Here is a 17,366-nt window from a genome sequence, read left to right as displayed (position 1 = left end):
CAGCTCCTCCTGCTCAGATTCCAGTCACAGCCAACAGCTCGGGGCTCTGCGGAGGAACACCACCATTCCTTCCACTAAAATGGGAATTGTGGCCAAATCCTTCACACAAAGCAGGGAATTAACATCTTCAAGTGAAAAAATACTTACATATTGCACAGTTTTGAAGTACCAAATAGAGCAGGGAATTAACATCTTCAAGTGAAAAAATACATATTGCACAGTTTTGAAGTACCAAATACATGAGGATGGGATAGAGAATTCAGGAACCTCCTTCCTTCACCATCAGGCTGAATTTCTCATAAGTCATGTATGAGTTAATAATAACATAGAATATTTTACATTCAAAGTGTATCAAACAACAGTTTAATAAAGTGATCAATATGCAGACTTGATACAATGTCATTTTTCAACGTTCTCACAAAATAAATGACTGTTGTAATAGTGGTCCTTTATTGCACTTACTCTTGCAGTTAATCATCATCAACTCTCAAAGAAAAGGACAAGAAGAATTAATTTTCTACAGATATTTTATTGAAGAACAGTTTTTTCTTCTGTTGCATGACATACCTTCTTTAAACAGTAAAATAAGGAAATTTTTGCTCCATAAATAGCACAAGTTAGCCCTTATAGCTCAATCCAGCCAAAATGTGTGTAAAATAGTTAGTTCTATATTTACATTCTGTACCAAAATAGGAAACACATGTTCAAGGTCAGACACTTCTCTGAAAACAGTTGTTTTATCTCCAAGGTAAGCTTCACATTAAAAAGGCAACATTTGCACTTTGGAAGTCCGGTAGTATAAGATCACGCTATTCAGTGCACAAACAGCCCCAAATCCTGAAGAGCAGTACATACATGCAAGCAGGCACTCACACATCCAGACAAGCAAAAACCAGGGGTTAATCTTGCAGGGAAAAGACCTTGAGCTGCTCAGCTGGCTGAAAGTCACTCCTTGGAAATGCAGGGAAGGAAGGACATACACCTCCCTCTCTACTGAATATCCTCAAGCAGAAAGATTTGCAGGACAGGAAGATTTAAAACCAGCTGGCCCTCATAAGGGATTGTGGATACGTCTGCTCTCAGACATCAGTCTCCCCAGTTTACTAGTGCTCAGCAGAAAGAATGAGCTGCGTTGGACTGACAGTCGATTATTGGGGGATATGATTCCCTTTCTGTAATTAACCTACATGGGGCCGTGACAGTCTCCCAAGACCTCAACTTACTTCAGGAGGAATGAATTGCTGCTTTTCAATGTGATTTTACTTGCTGCATTCTCCAGCCAGAAGTTATCCTTCCTCCTTATAATTGCAACACTAGAAAAATGTGTTCCTAAAGTATGACTTGCCTCAACTTCTAATTGAAATGATTTGAAGTACTGGGATCAAAAAAGACTGCAAGACTAATTTACTTCCCTAAGCAAACATGGAATGCTTTTAAAAAGTTAAGAAGTTAGAACTGTGGACATTATACACTGAAAATATTTCTGCTACAGATGAGCAAACTCATGCATCTCAGCACAACTTCCAGGGCTCCTGCTGCCCAGTTTTCCTGGTGGAAACACAAAGGCTTAAATGGGCTGTAGTTCCAAGTTTTCACACTTAAGAGATGCAACAGGAGGGACTCACCATGTGTGGTCAGGACATCTAACACAGCAAACTTTGCGTTTATTTAAAAGAATTCTGAATTTTACGGCAGAAACTACACTTAAGGCTACATAACCGATCTGTTTAAGCTACAATTTTAGCTGTGTTCTATACTAAAAAATGGCTTATGCTTCCTACTGTAGTAATTTTACTCTTAAAAACCTGAGACATGACTTTACTTAATTCATGTTAAGATCTGGAAGTTCACAGCAGGCTAAAAGCTGAATGCAAAGACAAACAGAACTGAGGTAGTCAACTTTGCTCAAATATTCTGTATGACAGCTACCAATTCATTGCCACTTTAAGTTGACACATTCCTTGGCAGTTCCCACAAGGCTACAGCCGCTTGCAGCTGCTAACCCACTGGTGGGATAGAAGATGTTGCATTTTTCCAACTAAAGTACCTTCCATGCCCGACCCCCCCCAAAGTCATGTCCAGTTCTGCAGTTCACAGGCAGCTGAAGGGCTGCACAACAAAGAAATTACAACTGAAATCTCAGATTATTAAGGCAGTAGCAGTTTTACTTCACTGGATTCACTGATGCAGCTACTCAGCAGATACTGGTGAACCTGACCACAAGAGCTCCAACAGGCCGATTGATTTTTCCCTGTCAATACAAAGCACTATATCCCTGTTCTTTAATTAATGCACACAATTCAGACATAGGTAAGCATCAACTTCCTAAGCCGTCTTTCAGTTAATTCTCAGGAAGAGAGATTAAAAGAAGAAAAGCCATCAAGATAAACAACTGTGTAGAAGATAAAAATATTCAATTAAATATGACAAATCTCAGACAGGAGACCAGCATATCAAATACTGAGCACAATAAATTAACACTAGTTAAAAAGTTTAACAGTTATAAAGTTAACCAGAAAGTTCAGACAGTGCAAACATTTCACAGTAAGAGAAAAATAACCAGTAATTTCTTTTCAAGTATCAAAAGCATTGCTGTTGAGTGATACCATTTCAAACTGTATTATTGCACAACAGATGAAAAATACAGTATCAACCTCTGGGACCTAAGATGTATTCTCAAACCTTTATGTTTTCCAGGTATCAGTTTAGATTGACTGTTTTGTGGATATATTAAAATAATTATCACTTATCAATCTGAGTGCTTCATAATTCAATTTGTACAATTTTAAAGCATTTGAGTCCTGACTTGTATTGCTTCTCAGAGAGACCGATTTAAGGCTAGCCTAGGCCTAATTCACAGCAAACTTAACCTGCAGTTAAGAAGGAGAACTGTGCAAGGTGCTCTCAACTGTGATGTCTTCAGACAGTTTAAGGTTGTACCTCACTTGCCTCAGCAGTGCCATAAGAGTTTCTTTAAATAAAAAAAAAAACAACAAACAAGTCCAGTAGGCACAAAGAATTTCTTACAATCATGATGGAAGTCCTATTATTAAAGTATAATTTTAGGTATATAAGTTTTACTCCATCTCCCTACCTTCCATTTAGGAAAGGGATCCAGTCACTGACAATTCTAATATCACAGAACATTTAATAAGCAGAGTAACATCACCTTTCTCCCTATATCTGCATTTTTTAGTGCACTGGGCATGTCTGCTCCCATAAATTGAACACTTTTCCAGCAGTGAAAATGGTTCTAAAAGGACAGACACTGGACTGAACCACAAAGAGTTTCTTTACCTCTGAACAGGATTATTTGTTACACATTATAGTCAGAAATGAATAAAAACATCCATGCAAGGGTCCTATGGAGCAGCTTGACAGATTTTACTTACTCCTTACCTTGACAGATTTTGCTCATTTCCTTCATCTTATATGTTTTGTCATCAAGTGATTAATTTGTAGCAAGGTGTGCCCTCATGCGCCTCAAACCATCTGATTCTCAACTTATTACAAATACTCAAATAATCCATAGTATTTACATGTCCAAGAAAAAGGAGAGGAAAAAAAAAGGCAAACAGATTAGACTTTCCTTACACATTCAATATAGTTTTTGGTCTAGAGACATCAGTATGATCCTGTAAGATTATAGCTGCCATTGCTACTGGTTTGCTCTTCAACAACAAGTGAGAACATCTGCAGTAATATTCATAACTAGTTTTGAAACACTAATGCCATTACTCATTATTTGAAAAACAAACCAACAAAACAAAATATAATCATAAATCCTATCCCAAATTTACAGTCTGTAAATTTGGGATAGTATCAGTACTGAAATGTATTTGCTTAGCAAACTCTTGAGAATATTCAAACATGATGCATTAAATTTCACAGTAGAACTGGCACATGCTAAATGAAAATGGGATTTCTAGACAGTTGTCCTGGTTACCAGTCTGAAATTCCATTTTGTGCATGTAGGAAGATGTAATGAAACCCAAGAATTAGCTGCTTTACCTAGTATGAATTCTGAGGGGGCTCAAAGCTGCAGAATCCAGTTGTGGATGCAACTGTAAACCACTGGTCTATCCCATTACATTCTTTCCTCCCCCATAAATTGTAAGAATTGACAAAACAAATTACCAGCCTCTTCAGGCCTGGGTTATCAGCAGTGATGACAACTGATTTTTACATGGCTTTTGACTAAACCATTGAGGTATATTTCCAATTTGAGGATGCTTTGCTACCAATCACACAACAGACATAACAAAAAACCCCAGCCCTCAGTCCTATTACAGAAGAGTTCTCATTTCAAATCTTGACTGAGTTGCCAAGTAGTCTAATACAGTTGGCAAAGTGGATCTTGTTACTGCGTCAAAAAAACCATAGGTTGCAATTCAGGAAAATACTGGCACTTACTGAGATGACAAGGTAAATTTTCCTCCTCTCAAAACTCTGTCTGCTTTTGTCAGCACCTCCCTGACTACTGTGTGCAGTGATACTTGCCAGAGAAGATGATTTCAGGTGAGAACTGCCTGCAGAGATAAAACCCCTGTGCTCCACAGCAAGGAGTGCAGCATGAGGGGTATCATCTCAGAACTTCTTCTTGCCCCAAGCTCAAGTTTATGCGCAGAGAAACAATCCTGTTAGCAGGGGAACTAAGTTGGCCACCAGCAGCCAAAGGGTTACAACCAGGCTGGATGAGCAGGAGCACAAGTCTAAAATGAAAAAAAAAAAAAAAATTATAAATGCTACGTTTAAAGACAAGATAAAATAACAAAGGGAACACTAAAAATCACCAAAGAGTTAAACTTCTTGACAAAACATTAACTGGTATTTAGTGAATTAGACTTTTTACCTTTCTGAAAAAGAAAACTGAATCTGATTTTTCTGCGTTACAACATAAACATTATCAGTAAGAGGTTATACAAGTGAGAACTCACTTTCCACCAAGGAGACAATTTTTAAGATTATAATAATGATATGGCCTTCAAAACACAGGTCAGATTTCCTGCTAAGTTCCCAGGCCAAAGCCGGATTTCTGGGATGATTACCAGAAGGAGACATGAAACGAAGGAGTTATGTTTCAGACACATTTCTCCTGCGTTAGTCACTATTCTGCATGACTGCACAGCAAAAAGCAGGGTACCCTTTGCTATTTTCCTTTACCTCCTAAACCTGGGATCTTAAAATAGCCATGGCCTTCCCTTCCTATTCCTGACAGTCAGAGCTGACACAAACCTTGGACGTTTTCAGATATTTAATACTGAAGTTTCACTTCAGCAAATAAGGCAACCTACCAATGGGTGCAGCTCTTGTTAAGTTAGAAGCTGGAGGATCCCGCTCTGGGGGACAGGAGTCACAGAAGTCTGAACAGGCTGGGCAAATCAGATTGCCAACATGTATCCAGCCATTCATCTGAATGCTCACAGTCAGTACCTGGCCTGAGCGGCTGCACAAGTACGCAGTGTCCTTGACCCACACATGCAGCCCTTGTGGAGAACATGAAACCTTAAAATAAAAGAGTCAAGTCTGTATTATGATTTATCATAAGCACAGATTAACTGCAAGTATTTTAATGCAGCCTGAGCAACTACTAGATTCAGGAATGCTTTAAAGCACTGACTATACTCTTTTTGTGCAATCATGCAAATCATCAGCTGAGAATGAGTAAAACTTGGCTTCTGCTAATGACTACTTCTGTAGAGTTGTGCAGTTACTGAACATGACACCATTAGTGAGATAGTCCCAAAGAAAATGAGGATAATGAGAAATAAGTGACATGTGCACAGTGCTTTCCACCTCTGAAAAATCAGTGAGTAATTAACATTAAGCTTCAACAACAGAACATTCCCTGGAAGTATTCCTTAGCTGAGGATAAAGTGTCACAGGAGTAAGATGAAGAATGTCCCTAGTGAGACTGGAAGCCATCCCAGCAGTCACACACTTATCTAAATTACAGGCTTATGGTTGGAAGATAATTGTTTTCAAAGTATGTTATATGATCTACAGATTTAAAGCAGAGAAAATCATGTCCAGTGTGCAGGTGCAAAGTTCTCACAGTCACACCCTACATTTTAAGCCCAACTTTTGCTTTAGGGTTATTAAAAAAAAACCACCAAAAACCCAGCACATACTCACTTGATAACATCCACTACCCCAGTCAGGGTAACTGAGTTTCCTCCTGCACTGTTCCATAACAAAAGCGGATTTCTGAATAAGACACACAGAGTTTGGTCCGTATTTCTCTGCACCATAGTTTTTGGTAGGATCTAAGGTAGAAGGAATATACTGAATTGCAGCTTAACTAGAGGAACAGAAAACCCACATCAAATTAAAAGGCTATCTAATTAATGCTCCCACGTGCAATTCCAAGTTTGCTTCTGGAATATTTCAGACCCTTAATTATTATCAATTTGGGAATTATACCATCTTGAAAAAAATGTGGGAATAAACACAAGATTTAAAAAACAAAGAAGTCAGCTAACCACAAAAAAAAAACCCCAACAAATAAGCACTTTGCATCAGAATTATGTAGGTATGTTTGCTCTGAGGGAATGCCTGCTGTGACTGCTGGCTTGAGGGCAGAGTGTGTTTGTTTGGTTGGTTTTGGGACAACTGCACAGACAGGTAATATCCTATAGCATCCTGGAGCTCTGCAGTACTGAACATCCATGCATTACTAAGAGACAAACCCATGTTGTGATAACTGGAAAAGCTCCTGGCCTTCAACAAAAAACCTATAAAGGTGGAAAGTGGAATTATGTTTCAGAGACTCAATAAACAACCTCCCCATCCTTTGTCTTGTATTTGGATCATTTGGGGTAAGTATTTGTTAATTTCTTTTGCAATTCTTGCATTAGATATGTGAGTTTGCCTCAGGTGTACAGAGTAGTTGTGCTATGCTTCTCACCATAGCACCGTGTTTACACACCTGGTGGTGTGAAACTTCACTAGTGAAGAAACACTCATGCAATTAGTTTGAATATGCAATCTCTGCAATACCACCCTGAAGTCCTGAATACTGACCTGGCTGGTTTTCAATTATTCTACAGTCTGAACTGCGTTGAAATTCACCACTTAAATGCCAGCTGAATTCCTGACTGAAGGGACAATAGTCAGCAATTTCTACTGAGCCACCATAGTAAGGTAATTCTTCTGCTGGTACTCCATTAAGATTGTCAAAGTACTGCAAAACAAAACATAGTAGTGAAGCAGTTTGTGCAAAGGCAAATGTACAACTGTGTTTTAAATAGAACAAATCACTACAGCTGCAAGAACATCAGCTGTTACTACTCAGGAATGCTATTAACAGCACCTCACAATACCCACGAACCAGATGAGCCAGGAATATTTAAGAATACGCAAATAATGCAGAGGTTCACATCTGCATATATCACTCCCAGCTTCTGCTCCTGATTCCCCTTTGTAATAATTTCATTCTTTGGGATGTAAACAGAACAGATTTCTTAGTGTGCAGTGACACAGGGCAGCAGACTGGGGGAAAAAATACCTCAGACAAGACATTCTGAGGGATTTCTGTTACACAGCAACATTTCTATCTGGCATTTGGCCAGATCCAACATCATTTTCTTTTATTAAGATCACAAAGGGTTTTTACCACTCTTCAGACTCCTTGAAATAAACTAGGCAGACATTTTTCACAGTATCTACTGTCATATGCTAGTTCAGAAGAAAAAAAACCCAAAACAAATATAATCATCAGGCTGCAAAGCTCAACAATGAAAATGCTTCAGTTACTTGTAAAGTAGGATCCATTATACCTGATATTCCTGAGGTAACTGCTTTGGAAATTTCTGCAAGTTGCACACTGCTACTGCTCTTTGGTCCTGTCTGCAGGTTAACTGCAAAGGATTACTCCTCAAAGTGTCGCAGTATGGACTTATTAATTGCTTCCTCAAAAACAAAAAGCAAACAAAAAAAACCAGAATAAAAATCACATCAAATCAATTAAACTGTTTTACATAAGCAGCCTGTCAAGACTGTTCCCATTCTCCCCTACACTCAGTCAATCACACGAAGAAACACCGACCTCGTCTCTGGAGGCTAGTTTTTCTTATTTGTCTGGTGATGACCTTTCTGATTTAAAGAATATCAAGCCAGCAAACAAAGTTACAATGCACTCACCTATTTAGTTTTAATGATATTGCTTTGTAAACTTCAAAGAAAAAACCATACAAGCAAAACAGGCCCACTATGCAGCTGTGTCCTAGAAATGTATGAGGATTGTAAAGAACAAACAAGGTTGTAAGGAACAAACAAGGTAGGCTTGGTCTTGAAGATGGCTATCATCTCCTTCAGTTGCTTTAAGTACAGTCCAGTAATGCTAAATGACACAGGCTGCATTTCCAATTAAAAGGGACAAAGCAAGAAGGCAAACACTTTTAGAGTAAGTCCTACCCATCCTCTTTGAAGCACAGCTTTCTCATAGTGTAAATGCATTCTACACCCTAAGATGTTTGCCTCCGTATTTATTGTACTGGGGGGGATGCAGGGCAGCCTTCCTTGTTCATCTCCATCTACCTCTACTTCTTGTTACTGAGTTACAATTGAAGGACAACTGTAAGCAAGCATCAGGGTTTCCTCTTTATATTTATTTTTTTTTTAAAGACTGTATTCTTACTTTTGTCTCTTCTGGTCAATCCAGAATTTGCAGCTCTTCATTACAAAGTCACAGCCTTTATTGCGTCCCCAATCTAATTTCTCTGCCATGCTGTAATTAGCTTTATACCATCTGTAAAGGTATTTTGAAATGAGAATATAGTTACTTCAAAAATTACTGTTCTGATTAATAAAACAGCAGTTCAAAGAATTTCATATTATGCCTTAGGGTTTTCAAATTAAGAAAAGGGAAACGAGATCCCTTTCTGCCTATCAGAAAACATATTATGATTTCCCTATTTCTCAAGTCACAATGAACTAGAAGAAAATGTTGTGATCTGCAAAGGAACAATGCACACGAAGATGAAATTTTAGGCAATTTCTGCTTTCTATCTGCAAGAAGAGCTGAAAATAATAATCAATATGTACTGCATGCAACTGAAAGAAGACTTACATTAAGACAAAAAATAAACATATGCTACAAACAGCACTTTGCATTGCAATGCCTGGCTTTTAAAGGCTAGATTAAGAATGGGTTTTGAAACACATGAAGAAAAAATAACATACTAGGTATGACTCCTTGTCTAAAGTAATGCTAATTTATGATGACCATCTACTCTGCTGCAGAGGGATAAGTACAAGTGCATCAACTTGAAATAAAATCAAGTACAATGAAAACCAAACACAAGTAAACCAAAACCCGCTCCCCCCACTCTTAATTCTTACCCTGTGTCTTCCATTAATGCTAAGGTGATCCTGGAAAAGACTCGATTCTGAGTGTGGGATCCAGTCATTGCTTCATTCTGAAAGTTATCAGTTATGATTGGTAAGCTGCTCAAAATCATTGTTGTAAGAAAATGCTTCTTGTGGAAAAGCATTTTATTTCTGGTCTCTTTTTACTGTTGACACTCAAATCCCATACTCTGTCATTAAAGGACTGTCCTGAAGCATTACCCTTCTTGTTTACCTCACTGCATAAAACAACCACTAGAAAAAGTACCTCTGCCAAAAATACCACACAGCACAAAGTTACAAATAAAAACTAGCTTAAATGTCAAGAGAGAAATAAGTGTTTCCTTAATCAGGCATGGTTCTAGAGGAGACATGGCAAAAGTTAAACCCAGGGCACATGAATAAAGACAAAGTCCTGGTAATGAATAGAATGACCAAGTATTTAAGAGGCAGAGGGCAACAAAACTCAAAGGAATACCCCCTTTGCCCCAAAAAGGGAGCAAACCCTCTCAAAAGGGTAAATGGCAGACAGGAGTAAGAGACATTTAGCTTTTCAGTAATCACCTGATTTCAAACTCATACTCTGAGACTTAGCAAGAAGGCTAAAAGACAGATGTATCTAGAAATTGAACATCTAAGTATTTAATTGGACTATTAAATTGGACGTTTAAGTATTAAGTACTGTTCGTGATGTATCTCAGTGAGGTTTGATACCCCTGTATTTTCAAGGCTCCAGTAAGTACCACAATAAACCTAAAAATAAAGGCATAGGGAGCAGACATTCCCACATCCCCTTCCATTCCTACTATCAGCACAAACCTCCAACAACCTCTTCTCCCAGTGATTGAGCTCAGTACCCATGCCACCTTGATTTTCAAGCTCCATTCCCTCTAGAATTGGACAATTAAAATGTTTTCGGGCTTCTTCCTAAAAAGAAAACATTTCAACACAACTCTCAAAACACTGAGATGGATACCCACATGCAGTCCTAGTGCTCTAGAATTATCTATTAAAAGTATTTCAGCATTTCTTTTTCTATCATTTTGTTTTCTACTCAAAGGCTAAGTAAGCACCCCAACAGCAAGCCTATCACACTATCTATTCATCTCCTTGAAAGAAAAGGGCAAAACCAGGGGTAATTAATCCATGTTTGCTCTATACACTCTGTTACATTCAAAACAAAAAGATTATTTGTGGCCAAATGTGATTAACACTATGACTTATTTCCAAATCCAATTTGTTACACATGAGCATATGTTCTGTTGGGGGCACAAAGAGAGAGTCTGAGGCGTGGGAAGCAAGAAAGACTTCCAAAAATCCTTGAGGAATTTCTTTTTAAACATGACAAAATATTAATATTAAAGGAGCAGGAGGTGTCTTAAATCTGTAGGAAAACATCTAAAGAGTACGACTAAGGAACTTCTTCAACATCAGTTTTGCTTAACCTTGAATAATTTACTTTCCAGTCCCTTCATTGTCTCTTACTTTGTCAATTATTTATTTCATACTGTCTGTCACCCATTTTCCACTTTATTTCAGGTACACCCTCTCAGTTACACAGTGTTAATGGCATAGGCTTTGGATCAAACTTTCAGGGAAGAATATTCAATGTTAGGCTATTACTTCTTCAAGAATAAGAAATATTTATGACTTAAGAACATGATGGTAACCTGGGCATACAAAGCTTGAAAGGTAATGCACACGTACCACTACCCGAGGTGTCACCAGAAGATGAACAGCATGGCGCAGCATTTTACCACCACGTATGTCCCACAACCTCACTGCTTTATGAACGACTTTATTGCTCCACTGATACAAACCTAGGCTGTAAGGAGAAGGTTTGGTTACAAATCTTTCCCACAGAGACACATTACTGTGCAAAGATCTATCTCCATAAGAAACAGAATCATAGATAATCTTTATACTCCCTCGTGCTTCCTAAAGTTAAAAATTTTATTATGCAGCATTTCTCCTTTTTAAGATATGTGTTTATTATACACACAACTCTGATTTAACAAGGCAGAGTAAGATTATTAAAAATACAGTCTATAGACTCAAGACGTATTTTCTACAGTTACCAAAAATGTAAAAAATTAAATAAAAATCCTCAGTATTGCTATCATAAAAAACCAAAGCTCTCTACCCTTCCACCTCCTAAAAGAACATCTACAATACCAACTAAACAAAGAAAAAACAATGCAAACTGCTCATTCTGTAAAAAATCAGAAAATTCACACAGCAGATTACACACAGTGTCAGTTCTGCATAACCATAAACTTTGAATGATACAAGTCTTAAAAATGAACTGCACTGATATTGGACAGCACGTGTAATTGTAATGCTTAACGTCAAGCCTTCTGATAAATGAAATCTTGTCTTAGTTTGTGGATATGTGGACAATATAAGTGCTCCATGGCAATGTAAAGAAAGATTAGAAAACCACCACACACCACTGTTTGAACATAACAAAGGAAAGTAATTCAAATAATGGAATGAAGTTGGGTTTTCGACAGGCAAGAATACATCCTAAAAAAGCAACACAAAAACATCCTTCAGTGGGACTACCAAGAGGTCCAAAAAATATGTAATACCTTTCATTAAAAGGAGGAAGTCCATCTGCAAATCTTGGAGTCAAAGGTTTTCCATCATCATCACGATAAAATGCAAACAGTCCAGCAGAGAAACCCTTGAAGTTAAAAAACAAACACACAGAAACCTTTGGTAAGACATTCATATACACAGCCAAACACCATGAAAGAGTTCCCACACCCACCACTGTCACGCTGGAAGTACAACACTCCAAGGCAATTAGCACAAATTGAAGGAGGCAAAGCAAGAGCTTTCCTCCACCAAACATTCTTCTTTGGCAACAAGCTGGAGGCATGTGAGGAAGGAGGCACCAATCTCAAGGCAACATTTTATCAACCCTTACCAGTGCATGGATTATCTCGTGCTTCACTGTAGACAACATGCCAACAAATTCCTGAGCTTGTGTTGAAATCATGTTTGGACACAAGTTAGCATATCCTGCTATTGGCCTGGAAGACAGTTTCAAAATTAAATGGTTTTCAGTAAAATACTACAAAACTCAAATCATTATTCACTTGAAGCAGCACAAGATTTAAAGAAGATATAGACTAATGTAAAAGTATGTCCTTCCTAATCATTTATAAATATCTGTTAACAATACAGTGACTAGTTTACTGGTGGGATGGGGTCAATCAATCTCTATATTCAGTATTCTGCACAGATGTCAGTGACAATAATGCAAGAGACCTGAATTTTAGGTAAGATCCTAGTGAGGTACAAAGTCTGTAACAGTGACTGCAACTGAAATGGAAACAAAAGCCATGTAAGTAGGAACTTGCACTCTTTAAGTTTGTGAAATCATGACATTCACCTCAACAGAAACAGGATCTTGAGGTAAAGTTTAGCATTAACAGTGGAGGATCAGCTTTGAGTCATGTGCCTCAACTTTGCTGAGTTAAGCACTATTTGACGGGTTTGCTGATTTTACATAAATGCAGCGCTTGTCTAAGTCAATAATGACTCCTGCTTTGTTATACAAAAAAGGCAAACAATCAAATTCCACACCTGAACAATTAAAAAACTTCAAAGTTTAATGAAAAAGAGATTTGCAACAGAGGGAATACTTGCCTGTCCATTTCAGCTTCCAGTTGGCAGTAGGCTGCATATGCAATGATATTTTCATGGCCACACCTTTCAGTAGTGAGAGCACTAACGTAGAGCAAAAAGTCAGCATCTCGAACCCCTTCCTGCTCAGGTGAGCCTGTGGGCCTGCGGTGCCAGTCATTGTCATTGTACACCCTGCATTGCTTTACAATGTTCAAATGGAACAATTAAAATACTTATGACCAAAATTTTGCATGACACAATTCAATTAGCTTGAATCCAAGAAGAAATCCTGCTGCAAGACAGCAGAAGAGAAGAAAATGCCCTGTGAAGAACAGTAAACAAAGCCAGAGCCAAGGAATAACTTTCAAATGACTAGCTCTTTTTATTTATCACACACAAGGAAGGTGGCAGCTTAAAACAAAACAAAACAAAAGCCTGCCAAGCTTCCCAGAATTAGCACCCTGTACTTCCTATAAATTAAAAAAAATATATTGTCTCACAAAACTAGTATACATAAGTAGCAATAGCATTTCTCATGTAATCTGCTATGTTTTTAGTGATATAGTTGAAATTTCCAAGTTAAAGAAAAGAAAACCAGAAATCTACTGATCACATACTGTAGTTGAATCAAAAAGTCATGCAAGAAAACAAGTCTGAAGCATTTCTTGCACCATGCTCCTGAGTCAGTGGATAACCTCTTCAAACATGGTCTTCAAAAATCAACTACCAACTCGTGAAAATCCAACTCATTGACCAAGGTGAATAACAAAGTGACTAGTGGCAACTTAGCAAGCTCCAAATCTCATCCTCTCTGTACAGGCCATTAAAACACAGGCTCAGAAGATAGTAACCAGTTTTATCTGAATTTTGATTCAACAATACAAACTACAGAAACTCACACTAATTTAAGTTGATCCATTCTTTCATTCAGACTTAGAGATCTCCAGCAAAAAGGTTACTTATGCACAGTTACCAACATTCACTTTTTCATTAATTACCATAAATAGTAATATTTCAAAGATCAGGAAACACTTGGATAGCTGAGCTTACCTGGAGGTGTTTCTCAGGAACTATAACTGGCCCACACCTTGTATAGTCTGCACAGGCTTTTTGGCAATATCTGTGAGGGTCAGCTTTCCTCCTTAAATATTGGTTTGTCACACATTGCCTTCAATGAAACATGGGACAGTCAACACTTTTATTATTAAAAGAGAACTATAGAATAGTCTTACAGCACTATATTGGTACTTAATATAACTTGCACAGTGAAAATTGTTAATTACCCTGCCAGGGAAGACATAATGCTTCCAGTTGTTAGTGGAACACTTGGATAGCTGAGCTTACCTGGAGGTGTTTCTCAGGAACTATAACTGGCCCACACCTTGTATAGTCTGCACAGGCTTTTTGGCAATATCTGTGAGGGTCAGCTTTCCTCCTTAAATATTGGTTTGTCACACATTGCCTTCAATGAAACATGGGACAGTCAACACTTTTATTATTAAAAGAGAACTATAGAATAGTCTTACAGCACTATATTGGTACTTAATATAACTTGCACAGTGAAAATTGTTAATTACCCTGCCAGGGAAGACATAATGCTTCCAGTTGTTAGTGGAGCATCCACAGGTTCAAAGAGAGATTAGGAAAAGGTTCATAAATGAGGGTACACATAAAAGAGAACTGGCAGCATGTATAGCTTTGAACATCTTTGCTATAACAAATGCAGGTTGTCATACATGAAATCCCTAATTGTGCTTGGTCTTCGCATATTAAGTGCTTTAATTAATTAATTCTGAGTTAAATATTTTTAAATTGAATGTTAAAATTAACCCATCAGCCCAGGTACAAAAATCAAGTTCCATTATCAGTGTTTTCAATTGTTCAAAGTAGTTTATTAAGAGAGTTGCACCCTTCCCAGTTAAAAATTCCCCAGTTAAAAATCCCAACTTATGCTCCCCTTTCAAACTTCAAACCACCTGTACACCATAAGAGTTCTCTTTCCTGTGTTTACTGTAGACTTTTACAAGTGTTTTAAGATATGTTGGATGTATTTTAATACTTTTTTTAGGTGTTTTTACTTGCACTTTGGTTCCAAGGCTAACTCCAAAAAAACCCCAGTTCTAACAGCCAGCAGCTATTTTTAGCCCCATAACCCTTACCCTGGAGGCAAGCTCCGTGGCAGCCTGAATTTTAATGACGGCATTTTAGCACCCTTATCTCAACTAATACCACCCCTCTGACAACGATGAACCATTGGTGGACGGAGATGATCAGTCAAAGGGAAAGCACCGATCACTTTAAAATGAAGGGGCGGGCTGTGGGCGGGCTCTGGGCGGACTGGGGCGGAGCAAAGGCACTATAAAATAACGAGACAGCGAAGCGCCCTATCTCGCTCTCTGCAGGCTAGCTGGGTGGCTGCCAGTGGTGGGCGTTAAAAGCCTTACTCCTATTAAGGAGCCTTTAATAATTTTTTTTCCTGACTTTTGGACCAGCTAAAAGTCAGCCCAGCACTGCAAGTCCTTTTCTCTACCTGAGGTCCAGTGCTGTCTAAGCCAGATGTCAAATCCCTGTGTTCCTGGGGCATACCATCTACCAAGCCATAGGATCCCAAATTTTTATATTTTTCTAATTTCTGTAATTTTTCAATTTTTCTGTTTTCAATAAATTATTTTAATTTTTTTTTTAACTAAGAGTTGTCTCATTTCTCACAATTATTAGAAGAGAACTATAGAATAGTCTTACAGCACTATATTGGTACTTAATATAACTTGCACAGTGAAAATTGTTAATTACCCTGCCAGGGAAGACATAATGCTTCCAGTTGTTAGTGGAGCATCCACAGGTTCAAAGAGAGATTAGGAAAATGTTCATAAATGAGGGAACACATAAAAGAGAACTGGCAGCACGTATAGCTTTGAACATCTTTGCTATAACAAATGCAGGTGTTGCTTGGGGAAGGTTGGCAGATTCATAAAAGAGCATCTGCCACCCCCACTGGATCAGATGGGTCACTGATCAGATTCAGCAGGGCACTTCTTACTCTTACTCTAATATTCTTTTAAAGGCTATGCAGCACAACATTAAATATCAAACATAGCAAGTGATTTTCAGCACACTTTCACATACCTGCTCAGCAATATAGCACCTACAGACTTGCGCACTTGAAACGTCTTCTCCAAATAAGATATAGCTTGTGGGAAGAGTTTGTTCTGAAAAGAACAGAAATCAGAGTCACCCAGCAGCAGTGCAGACACAACTCACCCCAAAGGCATTAACTACCAAGTTACATGAAACTTGCTAGATATTGTGGTATAGCAGAATAGGGGAAAGCCTGACTCTCTAAGAAGTTCAATTATTATCAACATATCTACGAGACACTTTGTTTCAGTATTCCCATATTTTGTTATTGGAATGACAAAATGGGAAGGAAACCAGTACTAATCAGAATGTACAGCTTCAAAGAGGCTTTTAACAACTATATACACATTTCTCACTGGTATCTTCGCACCTTGGGGAACAGCAAACACCTGTCGAACAACATGCAGCAGAACTCTGGAATCATTTGTAGTGGAGGTATAATCTATACAAAGCTTTGGTTTTCTGGACTAGAGGAATATTAAATTGCTGGCATTCAAGGTTTTAGTTAAACTAGCCTTAGACTTCATCCATGTAGTAAATTATATACAAACAAAAAGGGAAAGGAAACATAACGTACCTTTATAAGCTGTCTTTTCTCAGGCAGCAAACTATATTTAAAAACAAAACATACGATCTTTAGTTAATAAGGTTTCCGTTCTCAGCCATGGAGGAAAAAAATTTGCCATAACATTATACTCACTCCTCAACGCTTCTGTCATATACTGTCTTTATTCTTAGCTGTTGATCCACGTTTCTCTTCGAGACGTGATTTTCCTTGAGAGGAACTTGATAGACAACCTGGCAGGGAGAGGCATGAGGCGCTGGATGAGGCAGCTCGCCCGGACAGACACAGCACCCCACGGCCCCGGGCCCTCGGCTCCCTCTCGCCACAGCAGCACCGCTCGGTGCCAGCCACTTCCAGCCCTTCCCTCACCGGCAATGGGACGCTCTGCGCCCCCTGCCGTCATTAGCGCCCACAGACGAGGCGGCGGGGCCAGACCCGGCACAGCCCGGCCCGGGAAAGCCGAGAAGGGACGGGAAAGCCGAATCCAAGAGCGGGAACGGCCAACGGGGGAGCCTCTGCTCCCCAACACCCCTCGGAGCCACCTGAAGACCCCCGGCCGCCCCACCTGGTCGCTGCTGGGTACGCGGTGGTCACAGGAGGAAGAGGCAGAAGCGGAGGGAGGCAGCGGCAGGACCAGCAGAAGCCCAGCGGTGAAGGCGGCGAGCGGCGGGCGCCAGCA

At 38.9% G+C, this 17,366-nt stretch overlaps 1 protein-coding gene across 1 annotated transcript; it reads right to left on the bottom strand.

The window, feature by feature from the left end:
• Window positions 1–427: 427 nt before the first annotated feature.
• LMLN (leishmanolysin like peptidase) lies at window positions 428–17,363 on the bottom strand (the record flags this gene model as incomplete). Its single annotated transcript, XM_008638286.2, has 17 exons — window positions 428–4,712; window positions 5,295–5,505; window positions 6,136–6,266; window positions 7,024–7,183; window positions 7,779–7,911; window positions 8,639–8,749; window positions 9,343–9,419; window positions 10,168–10,275; window positions 11,056–11,173; window positions 11,940–12,034; window positions 12,281–12,386; window positions 13,006–13,184; window positions 14,329–14,446; window positions 16,111–16,193; window positions 16,700–16,730; window positions 16,823–16,920; window positions 17,253–17,363. Coding segments are annotated over 17 exons (1,965 nt in total), but the record flags the coding sequence as incomplete, so codon positions are not given.
• Window positions 17,364–17,366: the final 3 nt, after the last annotated feature.

Source organism: Corvus brachyrhynchos, unplaced genomic scaffold, assembly GCF_000691975.1.
Source record: "Corvus brachyrhynchos isolate BGI_N302 unplaced genomic scaffold, ASM69197v1 scaffold126, whole genome shotgun sequence".
Classification (NCBI taxonomy): Eukaryota; Metazoa; Chordata; class Aves; order Passeriformes; family Corvidae; genus Corvus; species Corvus brachyrhynchos.
The sequence above is the reverse complement of the archived record's forward strand: the minus strand, read 5'-3'. Positions and strand labels throughout refer to the sequence as shown.